At 38.0% G+C, this 14,470-nt stretch overlaps 1 protein-coding gene across 7 annotated transcripts in view; it reads left to right on the top strand.

Annotated features, from left to right (window-relative positions):
- APP (amyloid beta precursor protein) overlaps positions 1-14,470 on the top strand; it is a 239,864-nt gene that overhangs the window by 85,866 nt on the left and 139,528 nt on the right. For all 7 annotated transcript variants that reach the window (XM_015586511.2, XM_015586510.2, XM_015586509.2 and 4 more), the window contains exons 4-5: positions 10,330-10,442; positions 12,376-12,569. In XM_015586511.2, coding sequence (XP_015441997.1) covers positions 10,330-10,442; positions 12,376-12,569 — 307 coding nt within the window. The remainder of the gene's footprint in view (positions 1-10,329; positions 10,443-12,375; positions 12,570-14,470) is intronic.

Below are 14,470 nucleotides of genomic sequence, written 5' to 3'. Positions count from 1 at the left end.
GGAATCTTCCTGTAGGTTCCCGTGGTCTGGCCGAATGCCAATCAGCCAGGTTCCCTTGTCAGGCAGTGTGGAGCAAGCTCTGGATACAACCTGGTTTAATATTTAGTCCATTTGTGAAGTTCTCGTGCCTCTTCTCTGTATCATTTAGTCGTGTGTGATATATCTGAGTGAGAAGGGAAGAGCAGATGGTAGAGGATAGTCTTACTTTGTAATCAAAATTATTTAAAGATGAGTCAGTGAGAGGGAAAGAACAATTAGTTTAAGACAGAATGGGAGAACAAGTGCTGTTGGTTGGTGGAAAGCTAGAGGCGAAGACCGATGTGATAGAGGGGACACTGAACTTGGGGGCTGAGAAGAGACTGATGTGTTTTGTTTGTTGCTATTGACCTTGAAAGAAGAGATGCAAAATATTGTTGGAGAAAGGTCAGACAGTAATTGGTTGGAAAGAACAGTTGGGGGCTTGAAAGTGAAGGTTCACAGAGAGATGATCTGTGAAAGTGCCTCTTCCTGCCTTAATTATAGCCTACCTCACACATGGGTTTCTGACTGTGGTATATGGAAAAAAACATGTTGTGTATTTTTACCTCTCCATGTAATTTAAGGTTTTGGTAATAACTAGTGGTTCTCTTGCCTCACTATGTATCAGCCTGATTGGTATTTTGTTAGCAATTATGTGGCTTTTAAAAAGCCCCATATATAACCCTAATTAATTGCATCTTTAAAATCTATCAAGTTATGAATTTTTTAATAACTCAGAAACAAAGTATTAGGAGAAAGCAGCCAATGAGGATACTTGTATTTTCAAGAGACAAAATAGAGAATATCTGCCTTTTAGCTCATCTCTCAGAATATAGAAGACCGAACTAGGCTAAAGATAATTTTCAGTCTAAAGGAGACAACCCTTAAATTCCTGCATCTGAATTAACCACACACTTATAAATACAAATTCTAACATGAGAACTGCAAAAAGAGAAATGGGAGGAAGAAAGGCTGTTTGAAATCTAGTGATATTCCTCTGCGTGCTTATATGGTATTCTGATAGCATATAGAACTGTGTATACAATCTTCTCAATGTATTCAAACTTACTATTTATTTCTCTGTTTGGGTCTGCATCTTTGGATTCATATTTTCCCCCATAACCTCAGCCTGTCTACATTTAACTCATCACTTCTTAAAAGATATCCCTAATCTCTGAAATTTGACATTGAGCTAGTACTGCCCAAAGGTGGCCGGCCACTCGTTGGCCTCATGAGCCCTTGAAGTGTGGCTAGTCCAAAGTGACATGTGCTGTAAGTGTAAAATATACTCCAGGTATCGAAGAGTTAGTCTGAGGGAGAAAAAGAAGAATGTAGACAATCTTAGCAACAATTTTTTACATTGTTGTATATTGACATGATAAAATTTAGGATATACTGGGTTAAATAAAGTATATCACTAAAATTAATTTTACCCATTTCTTTTCACGATTTTAATGCGGCTACTAGAAATTTAAAACTACCTACGTGGCCTGTGTTGTATTTCCACTGGACAGTGCTCTGTGCTCTTCCGGTGCGGGACTGTGTCTCAGTTCTTTGTTCCCTTCATGGAACTGGGCACAGAGGGGCATTCAGCAATACTGAGTGGTAACAGAGATGATCTCTTAAAATCAAACCGTGTTGTGTTAGGCTTTAATATTTATTCTTGTCCCCATCCTATATGAATCTCTGTGACTAGGAGCCGTTGTTAGCCTCACCTTTTAATATATGGAAAACACCACATTTTCGGTCATTGTCCTGTTTTCTCTCCTCTGGCATCACACATAGAGTTCTTTCTACCCATTTTGTATCTTCTGTGATTTAAGAAACAGAAGACAAAAAGGAACAGCTTGGCTCTTACGAACGTGTGAAGAGCATTCAATCCTTAAGGTGGTACCAAAGTGACACACCTGTGGGACAGGGCCTAGGTTTACGGAAAGAGGGCACGAAAGATTTTATTTTAATTTTTAAAAAGGATAAAGCATATGAAGTACTTAGGTTAGTCAAATTCATAAAGACAGAGAGCAGAATGCTGGTTGCCAGGGCGTTGGAGGAGAGGGGAATGGGGAGTCGTTTAATGGGTTTAGAGTTTTGCGAGATGACAGAATCGTGGCACCTGTGACTGTATTTAATACTACGGAACTATACACTTAAAAATGGTTAAGATAGTAAATGTATGTGTATTTTACCACAAAAGAAAAAGGTACGCCCCCTAAAAAGTGTTTCATAATGCAATAACCCGTAACTTAAAAAAATAAAACCTTAGATTAGTGATAATGGATTATCTTAAGTAGACCCTTGCTACCTGAAAGGACTCGCTTGGGTGCTTGTTAGAAGGGCAGAATCAGTCCCACCGTGCAGACATGTTCAGTCAGAGACTGCGTTTTAACAAGATCCCCAGGTGATCCAGGTGCCCGTTAAAGCTTGAGAAGCCCTGCTCTAAACACTATTTCTCAAAGTGTGGTCCATGAGCCACCTGAATCAGAGTTCCCCCAGAGAGGTCTGTTTTCAGGCACATCCCAGCACGCATCCGTCAGGTCCAGGTTATGGGGCTGGAGGCAGGAGGGGTCTACAAGCTGATCCGGCATCCCAGGTGACGCCGAAGTACATTAGAGTTTGTGAGCCCCCTGACCTGGAGAGATATAACAACCATTCTTTTCGTAATTACACCTTTTAACTGATGTTGGAATTATTACAAATATGAGCAACAAAAAACGCCCGTTATTGATAAAATCAAGACTATGAATAGTAATGCAGCAAAAAAGAGGCAACAGGAACAGCACCTAGCACTGAACTAATGTTGTGTTGGTCGTTGAGGAAGCCATGATTTCTGAAGTTGTGGAGCCCTGTAACGGTGTACTGGGCTGTCGCGAGCATTGACAGAGTCCGCCTGGTTTTGTTCTTAGCCATGCATAAACCCTATCAGGCAGCCCTGAGGTGACATCTCATGTAAAAGGGAATTGAATCTTTACATTTCTAAGACAAAGTTAAACTTAGCAAAGAATTTCTCTTATTATCAATGTATGTATGATTATTTTGAAAATCTCAAAGTTTTTAAAAGAATTTAAATGCTACACATCACACAGATTATGGAGTTAGAGATTTGCCAAGAACGCCTAAAACTGAGCCTTGTCTAGTTATTGTAAGATGGTATAGAAGAGAAGCCCGAGTTGGTGAGATCTATTTAACTCTAGTTCCTTTCAGCTACAGTACATCTTTTAAGTCCAGAATGTGGACACGGAAGCAGATAGTTATGTCCCTATTACATGAAATTTTATGTGGGAGGCTTCAGCATTTTTTTTTTAAGTAGGCTACTTTTTTTAAGTTTTAGATTTACAGAAAATCCGAGAGGCCAGTCCAGAGTTCGCACGCACTCCCCTGCCGAGTTTCCCGTGGACATAAAGCGCCCTCTTCATCCTGTCATATCAAAGGCACATATCAGCGTGACATGGCACTGTTGATGTTGACCTTGATCACCCAGCCTGGGTAGTACTCCTCAGGTTTCTCCACCGTTAAGTTATACTTTTTACCCCATTGCCTACTGTATTCTCTGGAAGGAAGTCACTCTGCATAGCCCATAGTGAAGGAGTAGACAATTAAGCGTCACCTCCTCAAAGGCAGAGTATCTGTGTAAATTATTTAGAGTTCTTCCACACAGGAGACTTGTCTCTTTTCCACCATTTATTTATTTACTTACTCAGTCGTTTGGATTCATGGATATTTGTTTTATGCTTTGAGTTATAATCCGGTGCCACTCTATGTATGTTATTGCTCAAATTATTCTAGCTTTGGCCATTGTGTTCCTTTGATGTACCTTGTTTTTTTCCTCCACAAGATGCTCCAGACTCATCTTGCATATTTTCTTCCCCAGTCCTAGAATCGGCTATTTCTCCAGGGGGCCCTGGATCCTTTTATTGGAGAATAATATTAAAAACTAAGATCTGGGTGCCAGGTGTGCTCATTTCTAGTAGAATGTCTTTGCCCTCAGCTGACAGCATGAGGCATTATATTTGTGTACACTCACGCTTGTATTATACATAACTATAAATATTTCTATAGCTAATTATCTCTATCTATATTAAGCCAAACATGAGCTCATCTTGATGTCTCTGACTCGCATGTATTACCACATGGATCATTCTCCCTCCTCTCCTTGCTGATCTGTGAATTCCCACTCTCCCAGTGAGGAAGCTGGCTCCCACCATTCACCATCCATTTACTTAATTGTTCAATTGCCGTACACTTGCAAGTAGTATCAGAATTAACTTGTACTTATGTGAGGTTTTTTAAAAGCTTCAAAATTGCTGACACTTGTTTATTTTGTTTCTGTCTTTTTCTTATATATGTCCTTTGCACTATTTTTATTATTTTAAGTCCCGTGTCATTTAGAGCCTTGGTCAAAGGCTATGTCTCGTACTCAGCCTGCCATTTATGTATACATTTGAGGCTGGGCTCCATTCTCTTTGGTGAATTAGAGAGAGGATTTTAGTGGAACTTTTAGTTTTCACTTCTTTTGCCTTTACGTCATCTTGATCCATTTAGTTTCTGCCATTTGGCAGATAGTTCTGATCCTAAGAATGCTGTCTTTCAGTTTTTACTATTATCCAGAATAGTTACTATGAAATGTTGGTGATAAATCAGGCACTTCTTAAAGCAACATGGAATTCATTCACCCTCATATCCTCCTTGAGAACCCAGTAACTACCCACTCTCTGAAGCAAAAACCATAACTGTTTTATTACATGGAAAATTTGTTGAGAAGTATTTTGGCTGCTTCTGTAAATGTTCTTTCCATCTCTTGAGCACAAATCCTCCCCAGAAAAATTCCCCAGCCTATTTGCTAACATGTGGTAGTTACAAAATATTAGTACGTAATTAGTAAATTCAAGAAAAAATGTTTGTGAAATAAGACTCTGAAATAGTAGAAATAAAACTGCCCAAACAAACATTTGTCTACAGTTATTTTGATATGCACATATGTAGTAATATACATTAATAAACACATACCGTGTGAAACTGGTGGTTGACAAATGAATACCGGGGAAAAAGATGATAATAATAACAGCTTTTTGAGCACCTTTGTTATGAGCACTGAGTCGAGTGTTTTATAAGTACTAACTCATTTAATTAGACCAACTCTTCCATTTACTATATTTGTGACCTGGGTTGATTATATAACTTCTTAGTCTCACATTCTTCTCTTATAAAGTGCGATCGTTGTAGGTGCCCCAGTACGTGTTTCTGAGGACAGTGTGAAGTGATGCACACTAAGTATTTAAAGCATTGCCAGGCGCAGAGTCCAAAATTATCAAAACTATCGGCGTGTTATCTTCCAGAGCCAGATCTAGGCCACAGACCATAACGCGATGAAGGAAACTGAGGCTTTGCTATTTTTCAATAATTCCATTGCTAGAACGTTCTTACCTCTGCTCCCCTTCCACCCCTTTCCTGAATTTTCTTTAACTCTTGAGAGACAAGGAAGGGAGGATACACCTTGGGCAGAAACCTAAAGAGCTTGGACAGTTCCAGCCAACACCACTTTAATCCTCGCGAAGTCTGAGAAGCAGTGTTTATTCGTCAGAGCTCTCTGTGCTTTAAAGAACCTATGCGTGGATCTGGAATTTTTCATCAGTCTAGTAGTCAGTGCTGCTCAAAATTTTAGCAGTCTCAGCTGTGAGAAATTTTGCTCTTTCCTCTGACACCCTTTCCCCTACTGCTTCTCCCTATGCGTGATTCATGGTCCTTTTCGGTTTACTCCTAGGGCTTTATACTCTTAATTCTGTCTTTCTCCTGGCATCATCTGTCTTTTGAAAAAGCAACATAAAGAAATTTAAAAATGCATTCCTATCTTTGAATTTTCCCGATGTGGGAGACTCTGCTACTTGCCTTTTTGATATTCATTCCCATTTCTTCCTTTCTGAAAGCGTCCCATATTTTTTGTTCACGGTGACAGCGTGTTCAGCTGAAAATACTTTCGTGGATGCCCTTGCAGCTCAGTGTGGCCAGATAACATAGTAACGACGTACAGAATGTAGACATTGGAGAGGCTGTTCCTCCCATGTGAAAAAGCAAAGCATCCTCAGGGCCTAAAACCAAACAAAAGCTTCATCCTTCTCTGTGTTCCTCTTGTTTTCTGCCTTGAACTTGGACATGAAGTCTTAAGTTTCTGCGGTCATTTCGTGACTGCAAAACATGAGGACGAAAGCCAACTTGCTAGTGATGGCATTACAGACGGACAGGAATAGCCTGGTCCCCAAGAGCATCACTGGATATCTGCAGCAGCCTCAGCCTCAGTAACAGACTTTATGTGAGAGAAAGAATCCCACCATGGCTTTAGGCCGCTATTCATCATGTGTCCTGTTCTATGCAGCAGAATGCGTTCTCAGCTGTTTTATATGGCTTGCTGTCTGACAAGTCTAGTTTTATTGTCAAAACAACTGCATTGTAGATTATAACATTACTTTACAGTCTAAAAGTGAAACTACTTAAAAAAAAAAAAAGAAAGAAATTGCCAAATAAACCATTTCGACCAAAGTTTAAATGACAGTGAGTTGAATTACCATACTTGCATGGAGAGTCCAGAGACCGAGGTAATTGGAGCTAGACAGTCCTCTCAAAACCACCAAAGCCATTGGATTGAGGCCTGCAGAGGCCCAGCCTAATTCAAAATGATTGTTGGCCTTGCTAAGACTTTTTAGTCAAGAAACTAAACCCAGAACTTGTTCATTAGCTTTGAAAAGTTTCTTTCAGTTTCAGAGAGAGGGAGGGAATGAGGGAAGGAAGGAGAGGGAGAGAGAGGAAGAGGAATGTAAATTGTGAATTTTTAAAACAAGGAACCAGGTTGTACGGTTATCAGTAAATATGCACATTGTATATTGATGAATTTATCCATTAGGATTAAATAGTGCCAGATTTTCTAAAATTTGGCATAAACAGGAACATGATTTCTCATTATGATACTTGTTATTTTGGTTTCTTTCCCTTGAATTTTTTTGAAAATTTTCATTACTCGAAGGATCAAACCAAATAAACAGATTTTTTAAAAAAAAGTACACACGGTTCCATATGGAAACTCTAGGTACATATGATCGGATTTTTTTTTTTAATTAAAAAATTATTTTTAGAGCAAATTCAAGTTCACAGCCAAGTTGAGTAGAAAGTACAGAGTGTTCCCGTATAGTCCCTATTGTGTCATAGATTTTTAAGAAAAGCTCTCTTAGAATTAAAGAGAAAACATAAACCATGTGAAGCTAAGCCAATTTGTGAGAAAGGGTTCATTATACGTTTACCACTCCTTTAATTCTGTATTAAACATTTTTAACAGATTTTTGTGGTTTAATAGCTTAAAATTTCTTATGTGTAACATTCTAATGTGTTTTATCAATTTTGAAAGTAATATAAGCAAGGCTGTAAAAACCAGAGTCATTGCTAAATTTTATTTTAATGTTAGAGTACAATGAGTTTTCTATTCTTCCATTAGTCCTGAGGGCTTATTAATAAAAAAATACTTTACAAAGTATTAATCCTTTATAAAAGCAGTCTCATTTGCCGGAGCATATATTTCTTGGCTATCTGCAATATTAGAAAACTAAGAGCATCTTTACAATACAAAATGAAATGTCATTTTGCAAATTAAAAAATAATTAGATATCCTTACAGAAATTAATGCAGTACATGTTCTTTTGTTGAACATTAGATTTTACGGAGGTAACCGTCTTTCAGTGACTTGAGCTTTACATTAAAAATCTAGTCCTCAGCAGATTGGCCTAAAGGCCAGTAAAACATGCCACATTGTTGTTTGGCAGCTAATACCCATTTTTGCCTCGAGATCTCTTTCAGGCCAAAGTTGAGATTATCCTATATCTGCTCCTGATAGTCTTGGGAACTGATTCAAATAGCCTTGGGCCAGGCATGTAATCTTGCCAGTCATTTCTTGTAAAATAGAAAAATATCACTTAGTATTTCAGACATTTGTAAATATGGAAATATGGTTTGACTGACCAGTACTGAGAAATGAGGCAGGCATCTTTAGGCCGTTGGTCACCTCTGGCCTCCTGTAGCCTTGGAAGTTGGGATGCTTCAGATATCAGGTGTTCTTGCTAACAGCTTCAGTTGATTGCCTGTCCTGAGAAGCCATGAAGAGTTTACCTGGGGGAAGGTATGTTGGTTTTGGATGAGATTAATTTTATTTTCCATTCTCTAGCTCATCTGGATTTTAGTCTTTTTGTTGTTATTGTTTTATAGTATTCTATGTAAAATTTTTTTAAAAAGCGACATCATTTCCATTATTTTATTATGTATTTCCTTATAATTTATATCTTAATGTTTATCTCTGGGTCATTTGGTCATAGTCTCCTGAGGTTGGGTCACCTTAGATACATTTCTTGGCAGGCATTTCTCACGTGGCAAGTGAGTTTTATATTATAAGAGATTCGTCACACAGTCATTGTGGAGCTGAGATGCAGTGATGCACATGGAGCCCCAGCCACCGCCCTGGAGCAGGTGCCCAGGACTTATGGGTTCCTTCCCCCCCAAACCCCACCTACAGCCCGTGGAGGCCCACGTCTCATAGTTCTTGCATTTTCTGTAACTCACAATACAGCGCTGTGAGCTTCATCAGTTATGTTAAAGATTTAAGGAATGACAAGGTAAGAGGCTCTTTATCTCCTATGATTTGCTTAGATTTTTATCTAAATGTTATTTATTAAAGTAAATACTTAAATATGATGAGCCATCTTGCATGTTTGAGCATGTTATTTAAAAGGAATAAAAAGAGGTTTTCTTCCTTCCACCTTCTTTAGACCCTTTATCACTTTTATGTTGCATTTCAGAAAACTTCTTGTAGATATTATGAAAGAAAAAATTCTTGTCTTTGCTGGTGTGTGGACAACTTGTATTTCTCTCTTACTTGGAATCATTGGTTGGAATCTGATCTTGGCATGTCTTGCCTGAAGGATTGCAGTGCCCTACTCAGAGGTTGCCCAGCTTTCGTGGTCTCACTATGCTACTCCTTCCTTCAGTTGATTGAAACATTTATCGGAAAAACAAATTTGAACATGTAGTTCCTGTTTAAAATATCTTTTGACCGATCTTGCCTCCAAAATGGTATCCAAAACCTTAGACTCTACAAGTGGAGTCCAGCATATTTCTCGTTTCATTTACTTCTAGACTCCCTTTTCCACTTGTCTTCTGCTCTAGCCACAGTGGGCTTCTGCCTCTTCTACAGATATGCTTTGCCCTTTCTTCTCTCTTTGTACAGGAGGTTCCCTCATTTTGAAGTCCCTCTGCCTGCCATCATCCTTCCATCTGTCCATCCGTCCATCCATCACAGTCGTGTTTGCTAAACGAGGCCAGGGATCGGTTGTAGAATGTTACCTTACATCTTGGAACTTGCATTTACTTCCTGTATGGCGTACTCATCCATTTAGACTCATCTCTAATGTCATTTCTATTTTGAGGTCATTTCCCAGTGCATCCAAGCAGATTTCGTTCACTCTGTTGGTCCAGCACCTTCTTCATTTCTGTTATAGCATTTAGCCTCTTCATTCAAGATATTTATTGCCTACTATGTGCAGAATCTAAGCTAAAGGCTAGGGATACTCTACTGAACAAGACAAAAATTAGGCTCATAGCTTATGTATTATATTGTATTCATTCAACTTTCACTCTCATAAGAATGTGAGTTCTTATAGGACTTCATATAATATCTTTGTATCTGTGATACCAGCGACGCTAGAAGTAATTTGTGTGATGTATGTTTTCTTTCAAAATAAAAGTCTAAGGAGTGGTTTTCATAATCAAATTAAATTACAGGTGTGTGTATGTGTGTGTTACATGTATACACGTCTAATACATATGTGCATCTGTAGATTTTGTTTAGGAAGTAGAAAAATGCTAAATTTTCTATTAGTTTATAAACCTCTTAAAGTGTCTGAGAAAGAGTGGTGGGCAGTAGTTGTATTGATTGTGCCCAGATGATTTCTTAGGCATTGTCAGTTTGTATTTTTCACCTTTGCTGCAGCTCTCTGTGTGATTAACTTCACAGTCAGAGATTCCTATTCATTAAAGATTTTACTTAAAACATGTAGGAAGTATTTTAATTATCAAGGTTGATGTGGCAGAAGAACTGGGCTGCTTAAGGACACAGAACTCGTCATTCCAAAGGTACCGGTCTTCCTGGGATTGATTGCTTCGTTATTCAGAAAGCTGATTAACTTCTCTGTGTCCTGTTAGCCCATCGTTCCTTGATACGATCCCTGTGAAATGACTTCTGTGACGCAGACCTAATGATACGAAGTGGTTTCTTCCTTGCAGTTGGCGAGTTTGTGAGTGATGCCCTCCTCGTCCCCGACAAGTGCAAATTCTTACACCAGGAGAGAATGGATGTTTGTGAAACCCACCTGCACTGGCACACCGTCGCCAAAGAGGTAGCAGCCCATCTGTTATGTCTTAGAGCAAAGATATCCTGGGAACGTGGTTAATGACATTTTAGAGGGTCTTTCGCGGCAACGACTGCATTGATAAATAAGTTTTTTTCTATTATTTTTTAAAAAAACTGTCCACAATTATTTTTAAGAAGTCAAAAATATGGTCTATTTAGTTAGATTTATTATATTTCTATGCCATGTTTTCTAAATTAGAAACTATAACTTATACTCTCTAAACTTTAAAATGTACCTTTTCTTCAAATTATTTTTTATTTACCTCTTGTTTTCTTTGTCAATACAAAGTTTTAATATTTCAAACTTTTCCCTGCTATCTATTGGGAAATGCAGTAGTAGAACAGGGAGTCACTTGTCCAATGCCAGCATGAAAGCTACAGTTAGTATTTAGTTTCTAAGTTAGGCTATCTCACTCTGTGTTAAGCAGACCATCTTATCTTCCTTTTTCCATAGTGGGTGAGTGGCATTAATCCTAGCCTTTGCTAACCCCTCCCTACTTTTGGCAAAGCTGATCACAGACATAAGACAGTTAGCATAAAATGTCACTGTTTGATATTACCACTGTCAAACTTTCTTTGTCCTTTTAATATACTATGAAGTTTTTCTGGAAAGTCTATATAGGTATAGTTTTTGTGTGGTGAGATCAGTCTCTTAGAATCAGGCTCCTTTATCGAGCCCAGTGGTTCTCAAATGGGGTCTCCATCCTTTGCTCTCCATCCTTCCTGAGGAACACGTGCCAATGTCTGGAGACATTTTTGGTTGTCACAGTTGGAAGGGGTGGTGCTATTGGCATTTATTTGGTGGCTAGAGGCCAGAGATTCTGCTGAATATTCTTCAGTAAACAGGACAGCCTGTCCTCCTCTTCTCCCCTACTCCCCAAGAATTATCTGGCCCAAAATGTCAAAAGTTTTGAGGTTGAAAAACCCTGATCGAACTCATTTTAACATTTGTATCATAGCCTTAAAGCTGTTTGGCAAAAAGTACCACTTAAGATTTAGCATTAATTTTGCCTTTTATAAAATAGTGTTAATAATTTACTATAAAACAAAATTTTCTTTATATAAAAATGTGTTTGGGAGGTTTAAGAGCTTATTGATCTTAAGAAAACAAACCAGACAGTTTAAAACCCAGCTACCCATCTGACAACCTTATTTTTCATTGCTTCTTGAGTTTTCAAAAAATAAATTTTTGTTGCTAAGAAACAGAATGACTGTAATTCCTGTGAGGTCAAAATACACTCTGATATTTTCATTGTTTATGTATATGTGTTGAATTATTAATGTTTCCTCTGTCACCAGTAAAGGCTTTCAACGCTTCATGCTAATCTAGATTTGTGCAAATTTAGCAAATCTCAGCAAAGCAAAAATATATAAAAGGAGAAATCTCTAATGACTATATTTTCAGATTTATAGCAGAGAATAATTTCTTCTCTGCCTAGAATTGTTATTCTGGAAGTGAGCCAAGATTTAGAATTTCTAGAATAAGTTAGGTCCAAGAGAGAGAAACTTTCGGTTATAATGGAGGTGGACGTGATTTGGGGGTATACATGGAACCGTCACTGCTCCCTGACACACTAATGAAGCCAGCAAGCAAGGATTCTCTGATACCTGTTCCCTAGTTCAGACTTCCTCTACATCTTATTTCCCAATTAGTTTCCATTCCTATTGTTTTTCCTAATTTCTATAGTAGAACAACACATCCTTATTAAATAAATGATAAAGTTAAAAAATACATATACCAAAGTAGCTTGTGCTAAAGAAACTGTTGCAAATTCCACTCAAAAGGCAAACGATCCTATCTGTTGTAAAACTGGTTCTTGACGTATGGGGCCTGCGTGTTGATTATTATATCTGAGCTTTTCTTACAAAGAAACACATCTGCACAGCCACGCTCACCGTTTTCTCCTTCCCGTTTCTAGACCTGTAGTGAGAAGAGTACCAACTTGCACGACTACGGCATGTTGCTGCCCTGTGGAATCGACAAGTTCCGAGGGGTGGAGTTCGTATGTTGCCCGCTGGCCGAGGAAAGTGACAACATCGATTCAGCTGATGCTGAAGAGGATGACTCAGATGTCTGGTGGGGTGGAGCAGATACAGATTACGCAGATGGGAGGTAAGGTGGCATTTGTGTCGGGCTCTCACAGGCACTGAAACATTGAGCATGTAGTTTTATTTCTTCTATGAATGTATCTTTCCGTTTCCCATTAAATAGATCTCTGCCCCATCCCACCAAAGTTTGCTATTATGGAAAAAAATGTAACCATGCGGTCCTATTATGGTTATGGACTACTGTTTAATCTTAATTTAATTAATCTACCATCACTGAGTTAATGTTAACTATTTTATTTTAATCTCAACGGTTGGGATTAAAATTCCACTGATGTTATAGTAGGTCAATGGTAATTCTACAGAGAATTGAAAGCTGAGTGAATGACATGGCATTCTGTTTTGATCTATAATTTAGAAATATTTTTAAACAATATTTGGGAATTAGTTCATCAATCATTAGCTAAATTTGAAATTTTAAGAAAGGTTTGGTTTGGTTTTCTTTTTGTTTGTTTTGTGGCTTTGTTTGTTTGCCTTTTATCATCTTTTCCTTTGGAATGAAGTCAGAGGCATCTATAAATGTTTGATAAAGTTATTTAACTGTCTTTGATTTCATTATTGTTAAGAAATATATTTTCACCCCTTTTTCTTTGGGATTGTAATTCCATAACTTATAGTCTTATTTTTTATTATAAGGCAGACGTCTACATTCAGATCATAAAGCGATAAAACCAAAGCCTTTGGGTTAGAAATGCCATCTGATTCAGTCATCAGTGTCATGCCCAGTCATCCCCCAAAAGGTGGGGATGATTATATCACGTCTCTTTTTCCTTCAGTATTTCCTCAGATGTTCCTCAGTGTTACAGATTTCCAGAGTTTTTATAATCTATTTTGTAGAATTAAAAAATAATTTTACAAAAATGCAAATATATTTTACAAATATATAAGGATCTAGGCACACTGAGGAGTCCTCATTACCTGCCATTTCTTATCAGTTGGTAATGCCAGACTTCTCTTTAGTGGCTATTGCCCAGTTTTATCATGACTCTGTTTTTGTTAATTAAGCTCTTTTATGTTCTTTAGTAGACTTAGAAAAAGAAGCTAAACAAACAAAGAAATAAATTAAAAAGAACAAAAGAAAGAAGGAAAAGTCAACTCTATGCTTACACTAATATTACTTTATATTTATAAAAGTTTGAAAGTTAAATGGTATAAACTCTACTTCTCCCAGGGCCGGAAACAGTGAGAATGGGATTTGCCAATAGGAAAGCTGAGCTTTTCCCTGTAGAGCGAAGTGGTTGTTTTCTGGGGCATGGCTGGTCCCCTCACCTGTGTTCCATGTGTCAGGTGCAGAAAAGTCTGTTCGTTTGGGTTTAATTGCCTCATTGTCTAAAAGTTGGAGTTGCCTAGTTCTACTTGTTTTTATAGCTTTTTCAAATTCTTCCTCAGTCATATCTAGATTTGAAAGTTTCAGTGACTTCTCGAACAAATTCTTGTCACGAGGGCTTTTACTGCATGATGCCAGTGCAGCCAGTATTACAAAGGGAAATTTGAGGCTGGACAGCCGTTTTCTTTGTTTAGAGTCTCTTGGATACTTTATCACTCCCCATTACTGAACTGGCTTTGTACTTAATGAACCAACCAAGTAGTAGTGAGTAAACCAAGGAAGCTCCGTGGCTGCTGTTAAAAATATGCAGAGCTAGTTGTGTATGTGTATAGCCTAGAGTCAAAGTTGGTGACCTGCTGTTCATGACCATTCATATACAAGGGACTTCTCTAAGTAAAAGTGGGTATTTTCGCTTTATCCTGAGAGTGACAGGCTTTTTCCAGGCTTTCTTTCTAATTTAATTTCATTTTTTATGTCTTGTGAAACCTTTTTATTGGGAATAGATTTCAACATGTGTTGATTTTTCCTCCTACACTCCTTCCAACTTACTGAGCTAATTGTGAAAGCAATTACTAACACCA

This window comes from Pteropus alecto, unplaced genomic scaffold, assembly GCF_000325575.1.
Source record: "Pteropus alecto unplaced genomic scaffold, ASM32557v1 scaffold81, whole genome shotgun sequence".
In the NCBI taxonomy this organism is placed as follows: Eukaryota; Metazoa; Chordata; class Mammalia; order Chiroptera; family Pteropodidae; genus Pteropus; species Pteropus alecto.
Note: the sequence above shows the minus strand (reverse complement) of the source record. Positions and strands in the feature narration are given on the sequence as shown.